Source organism: Stomoxys calcitrans, chromosome 3, assembly GCF_963082655.1.
Source record: "Stomoxys calcitrans chromosome 3, idStoCalc2.1, whole genome shotgun sequence".
Classification (NCBI taxonomy): Eukaryota; Metazoa; Arthropoda; class Insecta; order Diptera; family Muscidae; genus Stomoxys; species Stomoxys calcitrans.
In genome coordinates, this window is record NC_081554.1 from 173,000,904 (window position 1) to 173,013,794 (window position 12,891).

Sequence of the window (12,891 nt, forward strand, 5' to 3'; positions counted from 1 at the left end):
CTCCTTAAAATTGATTTGAATTACACAAAAAATACTGGATTTTATTAAAAAGTTGAACATTTTATTTCTTGGGGCCTTTGACTGTCCCCAAAATATCGATTATGGCCACTAATTGTATTTTGTCTTCAAAAGACCACCACGGATTATGCCATTGGCAAGAAATTTGATTTTTATGTTATTTTGGGGGCCTTCGACTGTCCCCAAAATATCAACTATCGAATTTTATAAAATTACTAGCTGTTATTATTTCGTCGATTAATCGCAAAAGTCGATTTTCGATGACTCCATTAAGTTTACTTGAATTACAATAAAAAATTGCTGTATCCTCTAAACGTCTTTCATGTTCAAAAGACCACCATAGATTATGCCGATGGCAATAAATGAAGTTTTATGTAACTTTGGGGACCTTCAACTATCCCCAAAATATCGACTATCGAGTTTTAAGAAAATTACGAGTTGTTTTTATTTCGCCGTTAGATTAATCGCAAAAATCGATTTTCGATAACTTCTTAAAGTTGACATGGATTACAATAAAAATTCTGGATTTTGATAAAAAACTGAAAATTTTTTTCCTCTAAACGTGTTTTATCTTTAAAAAAACAACCATGGATTATGCCGTTGGCAAGAAAATTGAGTTTTATATTATTTTGGGGACCTTTGACTATTTCCTATATATTAACTATCGATTTGTCACAGAATTACTAGCTGCTATTTTTTTGTCTATCCATTGTCGATTAGTCATTAAAGCCGATTTTCGATAACCCCTTAAAGTTGACTTAAATTATCATAAAAATTATGGGTTTTGTATTTAAAAAATTTGGCAAGAAAATTAAGTTTTAATGCTACTTTGGGGACATTTGACTATCCCCGTTGGCAAGAAAATTGAGTTTCATGTTACTTTGGAGACATTTGACTATGCCCTAAACATAAACTATCGATTTGTCACAAGATTACGAGTTGCTTTTATTTCGTCTATCGACAATCGATTAATCGCCACAAACGATTTTCGATAACTCCTTACAATAGACTCGAACTGGGATACAAATTATGGATTTTGTTAATAAATTGAGTTTGTGGCATTTTGAGGACCTTTGACTGTCACCAAAATATGTTATTTTGCTAATAAATTGAGTTTGTGATATTTTGAGGACCTTTGACGACTGTCCCCAAAATATTGATTGGGGATATTCATGTAAAGGCAAGAGCCATTTGTTTCCAAAAAGCTATACTCGATTACGTTGGAGAGAAAACTTTTCAAAAAGTCGATCTTTGATTATTTTCGTTTTTCATTGGAAATAAAAGGAATTCAAGGATTGAACCAGCCAACTTTTTTTAAATAATATTTTTTTTTATAACAAAATTAAATAATGTATATGTTTTTTTAAGAAGCTACTAAAAAACTTAACAAATCTTGTGAATAAGTAACGAAACCAAACCAAAGGAATTAAATCCAAAAACAAAAATTCCAAAAAATAAATAAATAAAACAAAAATTATTTTTTTTCTGTTTTTAAAAATTTCTTTCAAATTATTTGAATATAAATATTATATTTTTCTTTCTTATAATTGAATGTTTGTTTGTTTGTTTTTTCTTATGTTTGAGGTTTGTTTGCTTGATGCTGTATGTGTATATATATTGAATAGAATTATAATAATTAGTGATTTAAACTAATGGTTAATAACTAAGTAACTAACTAACTAGCAAAGTTAAAAGTTCTTGTGTTTTTGTTGTTGTTTCTTTAGTAATTAATTATAGTTTAATAATGAAAACATATTATAGTGTCAATAATAGTTTAGCAAAGTAGTGATGATGATTTTTTAATACAAATTATATAAAACACAAAATTAGAAAAAAAAACAACGCAAGAATTTTTTTTTTTTTAATTTAAAACTACTTTTAAAAATATTAAAAATTATTATAGATATGCTAACAAACGAAATTATTTAGTTCTACAATAATTTCTACATAATGCACTTAAATGAAATGTCTAATGATTATACAAATTATTTTTAAACAAAAAATATATAATAAAAAATTGTTATTACAATTTTTAATTTTTGAAAAACAAAAAAGTTTAAAAAATTATTTTACTTTAAGTATTTTTCTCCTAAGGGAAAGTAAAGTAAAGAAAAATTGTTTTTTTCCAACTCAAGGTGGTACTACACAAAAAAAATTGTTTTTTTTTATTATATATTTAATGAAAATAATACTTTTGGCATAGCAAAATAAATTATATAATTATTTTTTAATAAAGAATTTTAATAGTTGTTTTTTAACTCAAAAAAAAAATAAATCTAAAAAGTTTTATACTTAGAAAAACAATTTTTTTCTTGACTTAAAAAAAATATTTTTTTATATAAAAAAGTTTTATTTTGATTACATCTTTAAAGTTTTTCCAAAAAACATAAATTTTAAACAAACTTATATTAAAAAAGAAAAATTTTTTGTATACATAATAACATAAACAAATTTAAAAATTACATTTAAAAATTTTAAAAACTAAAAATAAATATTTGAAAAATATAAATTCAAAAGCCAAAGTGCAGAGTTCTTCATAGACCCATGAAGCTTTTCTTTTTTGGAAACATTTTAACACTTTGCTTTCAAGTTTCTTTTTTTCAATAAAATTTTATAAGAAAAATTCAAAAATTTTAACTACCTTTGAAAATTTTTCCCTCTTCTATGATTCTGTTCTGTTCCTTAAGAGGAACTACCATTTTTTTTTTCTTAAAATTTTATGAAATTTTTAGGATGATTTTTTGTTGGGTTTTTTGTTTTTTTCATTTATGCAGCAGTCTTCTTTAGTTATAGTTTCTTGTTTTTTGTTTGTTTTAGTTTTATGCTCGACTTCGTCCCTTAATTGTCACAAATCCTTTTGCCATTGTTGTTCTACATTAGTGCAGCCTTGTTGTGTCTCTTCCTATGAGGCCTTGGCAAATTGTATTACCGAACTGTGACGCATTACTTTCTGGCCTTCCTCTTTGGCAATGTTGCCACCATTTACTTCCATTTCTCCCGCTTCGGCACAATCGCTCATATAGAGTTTGCGTTTTCTTAAAGGCAAAGTCATGACATCGCGATCAGCCATTAGCATATCGCTTTCGGGTGACGATGATCTCTCTGGAGATTCGGCAGATGAGCGTAGCGGTGCTATGGCAGCCTCAACTTGACGCAGGATTATTTCATTGTTTTGGAAGGAGGATCTGCAATGGGAAGACACAGAAAATACAAATTAATTTAAAAACCCAAGCATACTAAAAGTAAGTACACATTTACTAAGTTAAAAAAATGTAGGCTAATAATGGGAAGACATAGAGAACACAAATTAATTATAAAACCCCATGCATTAAATCTTAAGAAAATAAATACTTAAAGTAAGTACACATTAACTAAGTTCAAGAAAATGTAGGCTAACAAAATTTCTGAGGTATTTAACCATGTAAAACTTTTTTGCAAGTGGTTTTGGACGCGGCAATAAAAAGTAGGTCCCTAATCATTTAGCCCCCATTGATTGAGGGAAGTATACCCACTATTCCTTAGTGAAAGGTTCATGGGCAAATGTGTCATTTTACAAGAGCATTGTGAAACTAATGTTGACATATGGGGGCAGCCAGGACGACTGTGTGAAGAACGGCTCTTCCTCGGCGATCAAACTGGTTAGTAGTATTGTAAAAATCGATTTTGGATTAATCGAAAAAATGACTTTCGAATATTCGTAGAAATCGGGTTATGTTTACTCCTAAAAAACGATCTTCGATTATTCCTTAAAATTGATCGTTGATTACTTGTTATCGAGATTCGATTTTCAATTCGACCAACAGCATCGATATCATCGAAATTTATTATTAGTAATATCGAAAATATCGCATGTTGTGATTATCGATAGTTTGCCAGCTCTAAACTTAAACCTACTTCGATTATTTAAAAATGACAGTCCCGTTTTGTATTTTTTATTGCTTAACATTGTACTTTGATTTTTGACAAAAACGCTAAAAATTGAGTTTTCTTTTCTAGTCCCAAAAATCTCTGCTCGATAAATCGATTATTCACTAAACTTGATATAAGGTTTTTCGTAAAAATCAATATTCTTTAATATGTTAAAATCAATTTTCGTTTATTCGTTTCTATCGATTTTTGATTATTCATAAAAATCGATTTTCCATTATTCTCAATCATCGAATATTCGTAGAAATCGATATTTGATTACAACAATTTTTAAAATAGAAGAGAGAATAGAAGATCTACCAGAATAAATTTTCGATTTTTCAGATAAATCAATTATCGATTGTTCGTCAAAGTTGATTATTCGTAGAAACCGATTTGTGATTATTCGTAAAAATCGATTTTCCATTATTCTCAATCATCGACTATTCGTAGAAATCGATATTTGATTACAACAATTTTTAAAATAGATGAGAGAATAGAAGATCTACCATTATTTTTATTTGCCTAAGTAGATCATTTGTGAAAATCGATTGGTCGAGAAAATCGATGTTCGATAATTCGTAAATATTGATTTACATAATTAGTAAAAATCGTCTTTCAAACATAAGTAAAACTCCATTTGCCATTACTCCTAAAAATCGATTTTCGATTATTAAGTACAAATCGATAGTCAATTATACTCAATATCTATTTTCGAACATGAGTCAAAATCGATCTTCGTTTATTATTATTTATAAAAGATGATAATTCGTGAAAATCGATTGAGATAATTTGTTGATATCGAACTATTAAAATCGATTTTCGAAAATTATCTAATGGGGAGATTCGGATCATGAGAAGACGACGGTACTACTGAAAAGAAGTGAGGCATCATAACAGAACACTACGATCTCACTTGTGCAATATCGGTGCAAAAACAACCTATTATCGATAATCGATTATTGCTAATAATTAATTATTATCGATTTATCAATTATTCGCAAATCTTGATATTCGATTTTTCGTAAAAATCCATCTTCGTTAATTGCAAAAAATCACTTTCAGATTATTAGTAAAAATCAATATTCGATTATACTCAAATATCGATATTCGAACGTAAAAATGGACCTTCTATGTTTGATTATTCGTAAAAACTGATTTTCGATTATTCGTAAAGATCGATTTGCGTTTATTCCGAAAAATCAATTAGTGATTGTTCGTAAACATTGATTTTCGATTATTCCCAAAAATCTATTTTGCCAGTATTCTCAAAAATCGATTATTCGTAAAAATCAAAAGTAATTGCGGATTTTTTAAAAGAAAGTAAATGCATTTTTAATAAAATTTAGAATGAACTTTAATCAAATATACTTTTTTACACTTTTTTTCTAAAGCAAGCTAAAAGTAACAGCTGATAACTGACAGAAGCAAGAATGCAATTACAGAGTCACAAGCTGTGAAAAAATTGTCAACGCCGACTATATGAAAAATCCGCAATTACTTTTTGGGCAACCCAATAGATTAAACTCAAAAAGTGATATTCGTGATATTCATAAAATTGTTAAAATAGATCTTCTATTATTACTACTCGTCTAAGTTAACAATGCGTGAAAATCGATTTGTCGAGAAAATCGATTTTCGATAATTCGCAAATATCGATTTCAATAATTAGTAAAACGAACTTACGATTATCAGTAAAAATCCATTATTCCTAAAAATCGATTGTTCATTATTCCCGCCAATCGATATTCGATTATGCTCAAATATCGATATGAGAGCATATGTTGAAATGGATCTTCGTTTATTATTATTCGTAAAAGTCGACAATGCGTGAAAATCGAATAGTCGTAAAAATCGATTTTCCATGATTCGCGAAAATCGATTCAGATAATTTATTAATAGAGAATTTCGACTATTAGTAAAAATCTTTATTTGATTATTTGTTGAGATTCCTAAAAATCGATATTCGATTATTCATGAAAATCGATTGATCGTAATTTTTATTTTTTTTTTAATCAAAAAAACCGAAAAATCAACTTTTGCATCAGTCTATATCGCTTTGTTGGCCGGCTATTAGCGAAGGAGTTCGTGCCTTTAATTCCCTTCAGTGGTTTTGTTTGGTATGTTATTACACCCCTCCATAACCCAATCAAACCTAAAAATGTCAAAATACTTACTCGAATTTCGGCACTGGGGCATAACCCTTGGTCGTCAGACCCTGTCTCGTCAATTCATTTCTCTTATAGCGTTCGATAATTTCATTTGCCTCTTGCACCTCTCCAAATTGATCGATTATCATATTTTGATGTATGTCCTGGGATCCATGACGTTGCACTTCTGGGTATAAAGAAGCTTGACCATTGCTGCTGTTGCTGGCAAGGCTATTCGATTTCTGTTGAGAACGATGTAGTTGCATGATTTGTATGGCAGCTTGTTGAACATCATCTTCACCACGGCTGGCTATGGTGGCAGCCTCTAAGAGAGCAGGATTAATGGTGGGCTGTTCAAAGTGTCCGGCTATCGAATGCTGATGCAGATCCAAAGGAGTAGATGCAGAATTATGCGTTGTTTGCACATAATGATAATGCGTTGGCGTTTGAGACGTAGGAGGAGAAGAACTTTGGTAATGATAGTTGACATGCTGTTGTTCCAGGTGATTCGGCTGATTGTGCTGATTGTGCTGACTGTGATGATGTTGTTGCTGTTGGCCAACACTCAAATCTGTGGGCATTTCATCGGCCAAGGGGAAATTTGCTTGATTGCTCATATCCATTAAGGTGGCTGCTGCCAGTTGGCGTGTGGCACTGGAGGTGGGTGTGGAACCGCTGGCCACACCACTATCGCGACTATGATGATCGGTCTCCATGCCCAAGGACATGGTGGGTGAGGCCACCGAGGATGTGGGTGAACCGGCCGATAGCCTAGAAGCTGAGGCATACGAAGAGCTAGGCGACATTGAGGAAGTGGGAGAGCCGGGTGAACCCGGGCTGAGAGGTCCCGAGGTGCTTATGGAACGCGGTTTTTCTTGTCTGGGCTTGCGTTGCTTTGTGGTGGCGGTCGCCGTGGTGGAAGAGGCTATAGTGCCTATGCTGGACGAAGGTGATTGTGGAGAACTAGGCCCAGAGATGGTCTCTACTCCCGATGAGGTGGAAACAGACGAAGGAGAATTATTGGCATTGCCATTATTGCTGGTAACACTATTGGCAGCTGCAGCAGCAGCTGCTTCCTCTTCCTCATCAGGTATTTCATTGGCATGACCCTTAATGTGGGCCTCCATTTCCTTTTTGCTCTTAAAGGTCTCATCACAAATGGTGCATTTGTAACACTTGGACCCATAATGCTGAACGCGATGCAATTTCAGCACATGATTATAGCCAAAATCTCGGAAGCAGATGTCGCAATGATAGGGTTTCTCACCCGTATGGGTGCGTGAATGGACCTTCAGTTGCTTGGAACAGGTAAAACCCTTGCCACAACCTTCAACGGGGCATTTGTAGGGTTTCTCGCCGGTATGCGTACGCATGTGGATAACCAGTTGGCCGGATTGTATGAAGGTTTTGTCGCACACCGAACATTTATGCGGCCTTTCACCGGTATGAATGCGCATGTGGCGATGCAATTTTCCCGAATGCTCAAAGGCGCGACCGCACACTTCGCATTTGTAGGGGCGCTCCTTGGTGTGTATGCGCCTATGAACCTGTAGATTTTCCTTGACGCTAAAGAGTTTGTGACAGAATTCACATTCGAAGGGTCTTTCGCCGGTGTGAGTGCGATAATGGCGAATCTGAAGAGAGAGAAAGAGAGAGAGATAGAGAGAAAGAGAGAGAACAAAGGCAAACGTTAGAAAAGAGGGTGGATGTAAGACTTAAAATCTAGACCAAAAATTACAGATTTTAGACTTAAGATTTTGAGTTCTTCAATTTTAGGTTTAAGTTTATTTTTTTGATTTTAGAATTTTTTTCACTTACCAGTCTTGCAGGTACAGCAAATGTCTTCTGGCAGACATTACACTGATATGGATCACCTCCATTCGAGGCTGCATTGGCATTGGGCTTAATCTGTGGCGTCTTGGGTATGCCCAATGGCAAACCATCTGCATTCACCTCATAGCCAACATTTAGAGCGGTGTTCACCGATCCATTACCACTCATTAGACTCAAGTCCCCATTTTTGACATGCGATTTGGTATGCGAGGTATGTGCCGATTTGCTGCCAAAAGTCATGCCACATTGTTCACATTTAAATTGTGGCTTATTAGGATTTGCCTTACGTCCCACCGCTCCAGGTGTTGTAGAGGTGGGCAATGGGACCGTATGGGATGTATTGCCGCTGGTACTGCTAATGGTAACATTTTGATTTGTTGTTGTTGTGTTTAGGGAAGCAGGTTGAGAGGTGGTTGCATACAAAGTAATACCCGATGGTAATAATTCGGTTTTAATGTTGGTTAAGTATTGATGATGTTGTTGCTGGTGCTGTTGCTGTTGCTGCAGGTGTTCATGTTGAAGCTGCTGGATGTGACTAATACTTGAATTGGCATTATTTTGTGAAATTTGTTGCACATTCAGAGACACATTGTTCAAGGAATATGTGCCGATGGATTGCTGGTGTTGAAGTTGTTGTTGATGATGTTGCTGCTGCTGCTGCAAGTGCAGCGGAAGATGATCTAGGGTGGTGGTGGTGGTTGTGGTGCGTAAAGGACCACATAGCTCCGCTTGACTAGGTTGTTCCGATTTTATAATCAGTGGGGTGGATTGGTAATAAACCATGGTGTTATTTTGTGAATCTAGAATGATAAAAAAATAAGAAAAAAAATTATTACAAAATTATATAAAAAATATATTGAAAATATATATAAAAAACATAAGGTAATAAGAATAATATTATTATATAAAATATAATTTTTTAAACTTTTATTTTAATTTTGTTTTTAGTTTCTTATTTGGATCTCTTAAAGAAATTGATATAGGAAAACTGTCTATTGAAAATATTTTATATAAAATTTATTTTATAGAAAATGTTGTACTTTTTCATGTGTGCAGCTTACTTTGTGTGTTTCTATTAAATATTTTTTGAAAACGAATTGATATTGAAAAGGTATAAATGCTTAACAGCTTGCCTCAATATGAGCCTTCATATCCTTGTTAACATTTTTATGTGTGCAGCTGTTTTCAAAACGAACTCCTTTAGATCGTTAAAACGAATTGATATTGAAAAACCACAACTGGTGATGGTTTGTGACAAGTCTCTTCTTTCAGAAAATACAACACATGTGTATGAGTGCAATTGTTTTACATATATGTAAAAATTGTTATCAGAAAAATTGAAAGCATTAATTTTTCTATTTAGTTTCAATTCTGAATTTATGTTGACAAACTGCAAATGACGTTTAGTTTATCTTCAATTAAGCTTTAATGGAATGGCAATGAGTTTTGTGTGTGCATTGGTTTAGTAAGATTTTAGTGGAACTGATTATTGCAATTCTGTTGAGCTCTTTAATGCGAATTGATACTGTGTAGCAGCGAATGGTTTTAGTTTTAGCTCTACTCTAAAAAAATATAACATATTGCAATGTGTGCAGCTGACTTAAATTTTTATAAAAATTTCTACCAAGAATTTGAAAAAAAGTATTATATTTAATTGAATTTGTTAACGAATTGATATTGAAAACTTGCAAATGTCAGTTTGTTTGTCTTTGTCTAAGCTATCATGCAATGCCAAACTAAGTCTTGTGTGCAATGATTAAGTCACATTTTAGTGATATGGATTATTAAAAAAAAAGTTATTGGAACCGATAATTGAAATTCTAAAAGTGTGTTGCAATCTTTAATGCGAATTGATATTGGAAGGCAGCGAATAGTGATGTTTTTTGCTGTACCTCTACTCTTAGAAAGTACAAAATGTTTCAATGTGTGCAGCTGATTTACACTTTTTATAGAAATTTTTCTCAAAAAATGTAAAAATTATTTTGTTGAATTGAAATTTTTAACAAATTGATATTGAAAACCTGCAATCGTCAGTTTGTTTGTCTTGATCTAAGCTGTCACGCAATGCCTAACTTTGTCGTGTGTGCAATAATTATGCCACATATAAGTGGTATGAATTATTGAAATGAAAACCTACATTTTGATGATGTGTTTGATCTTTAAAACGAATTGATATTGTAAAGCTGAGAATAGCGAAAAAATCTTCTGTATCTATTCTCTTAGAAAATTCAACTAGTTTCCATGGGTGAAGACGAATTACAACTTTCTCAAAAATTTTTCCCAAAATATTCAAAATTTGTTTTTATTTGACTTTATTTGATGATTTATAAATTTATCAAAGTTTATTCCAAATTATTAAAAGTTTTTTATTAATTTGACTGAATTTTTTTAATGAATTGATATTGAAAAACTTTAAATGTAAATTAGTTTGTCTTCATACAAGCTGTCCATAAGTGTAAAACAATTTCGTGTGTGCAGAGGTTTAATACAAAATTCAATGGTACCCTTTGTTGAAATAAAAACATACATTCTTAAGATGTGTTTTTGAACTGTAATATGAATTGATATTAAAAAACCGCCAATGGCGACAATTTCTATTACATCTCTATGATAGAAATTGCAAGACATTGCCATGTGTGCAGCCATTTTAATTATTTATTTAAAATTTATCCCAAATAATACAAAATTCTGTAAACGACAGAGCGTCTTGACACATCTCTATTTTCTGTAAACGACAGATGGTCTTGACACATCTCTACTTTCAAAAAATGTAAAGCAGTTTCATGTGTGCAATTTTCTTGTACTGAACTTAAAATTTTTCGTAAAGAATCTGAAACACCTTAAAGTTTTTGATTTGAATTTCGTTGAAAACAAAATTGATATGAAAAAACTAAAAGCAGCGGATGGTTGGTGTTGTCGTAAGCTTTTAGGGAAAGCAGGTCTAGTCTATGTGTGCATCGATAATTTTGAGTTATCAGACGTTCAGTATTTTTTAATATTTGTACCACAATAGGATCTGTCGCCTTGTATAACATCTTTTAACGAATTGATATTAAAAAACTGCAAACGGAAGACGTTTTAGGCACATCTCTTCTTTAGAATAATGTTAAGAGCCTTCGTGTGTGCAGTTTTCTTGTACATTGCTTACAACTTTCGTTTAACCTTAAAAATGTTTGGATCTAATTTTTATAAAAAAGGGAATTGATATGAAAAAACTTTAGGATTTAGATGTTTGGTGGTTTTATAAGCTTTTAGAGAATCTAAGACTAGTTAATGTGTGCGATATATAATGATGCTCTTTACTTCATAGTATTTGTACCACAACACGTTCTGGTAATTTGTAAAACACCAAAAATTTTAGATAGAAAATTTTTTTAACACATCTCTACTTTCAAAAAATTAGAAGCAGATTTATGTGTGCAGTTTTCTTGCACTTAACTTAAAATGTTTGGTAAAGAAAACGCCTTTAAGTCTTTGATTTAAATTTTGTGGAAATAAAATTGATATGGAAACATTTAAGACATCAGATGGTTGGTGTTTTCATAAGCTCTTTGGGAATGTAAGACTAGTTCATGTGTGCAGCCATAATTTTAAGATATCAAAAAGTTCTGTATTTTTTAATATTTGAACCACAAAACGAAGTGGCGCCTTGTATAACATCTTTAAACGAATTGATATTAAGAAACTGCAAACGGAAAATATGTTTGACACATTTCCACTTTCAGAAAATGTTAATAACCTTCATGTGTCAGTTTCCTGGTACATTGCTTAAAACTTTCGTTAAAAAACACACCTAAAAATGTTTCGATTTGAATTTAAAAAAAATGGGAATTCATATGGAAAAACTTTATGCTTCAGATGTTTGGTGGTTTTATAAGCTTTTAAGGAATCTAAGTTAATGTGTGCGATATATAATGATGCTCTTTACTTCATAGTATTTGTACCACAACACGTGCTGGTGACTTGTAAAACACCAGTTTTCTTGCACTTAACACAAAGTATTTGGTAAAGAAAACATCTTTGAGTCTTCGATTTAAATTTTGTGGAAATAAAATTGATATGGAAACATTTAAGACATCACATGGTTGGTGTTTTCATAAGTTCTTTGGGAATGTAAGACTAGTTCATGTGTGCAGCCATAATTTTAAGATATCAAGATGTTCTGTATTTTTTAATATTTGTACCACAAAACGAAGTAGCGCCTTGTATAACATCTTTAAACGAATTGATATTAAATAACTTCAAACGGAAAATATGTTTGACATATTTCCACTTTCAGAAAATGTTAATAACCTTCATGTGTGCAGTTTCCTGGTACATTGCTTGAAACTTTTGCTAAAAAACACACCTAAAAATGTTTCGATTTGAATTTAAAAAAAAAATGGGAATTGATATGGAAAAACTTTACGCTTCAGATGTTTGGTGGTTTTATAAGCTTTTAGAGAATCTAAGACTAGTTAATGTGTGCGATATATAATGATGCTCTTTATTTCATAGTATTTGTACCACAACACGTGCTGGTGACTTGTAAAACACCTGAACGAATCGGTAATCAAAAATTGTATTCGGTTGCCCAAAAAGAAATTGCGGATTTTTCATATAGTCGGCTTTGACAAATTTTTTCACAGCGTGTGACTCTGTAATTGCATTCTTTCTTCTGTCAGTTATCAGCTGTTACTTTTAGCTTGCTTTAGAAAAAAAGTGTAAAAAAAGTATATTTGATTAAAGTTCATTCTAAGTTTTATTAAAAATGCATTTACTTTCTTTTAAAAAATCCGCAATTACTTTTTGGGCAACCCAATAGATAAAAAATATTTTGGACACATCTCTACTTTCAAAAAATTTAAAGCAGATTTTTGTGTGCAGTTTTCTTGCACTTAACATAAAGTATTTGGTAAAGAAAACACCTTTAAGTCTTCGATTTGAATTTTGTAGAAATAAAATTGTTATGAAAACATTTAAGACAACAGATGGTTGGTGTTTT

General features: G+C 31.8%; 1 protein-coding gene across 2 annotated transcripts in view; it reads right to left on the reverse strand.

Moving 5' to 3' along the window:
- Window positions 1-1,481: 1,481 nt before the first annotated feature.
- The window catches only part of LOC106091460 (Krueppel homolog 1), a 74,825-nt gene continuing 63,415 nt past the window's right edge, over window positions 1,482-12,891 (reverse strand). Inside the window, exons 1-3 of one of the 2 annotated variants that reach the window (XM_013257986.2) lie at window positions 7,893-8,702; window positions 6,102-7,708; window positions 1,482-3,203 (exon numbers count right to left, since the gene is read on the reverse strand). In XM_013257986.2, coding sequence (XP_013113440.2) covers window positions 2,921-3,203; window positions 6,102-7,708; window positions 7,893-8,690 — 2,688 coding nt within the window. In that variant the 5' untranslated portion in view covers window positions 8,691-8,702 and the 3' untranslated portion in view covers window positions 1,482-2,920. Of the gene's footprint in view, window positions 3,204-6,101; window positions 7,709-7,892; window positions 8,708-12,891 lie in introns of those variants that run through there. The other variant, XM_059364187.1, reaches the window with a different exon arrangement.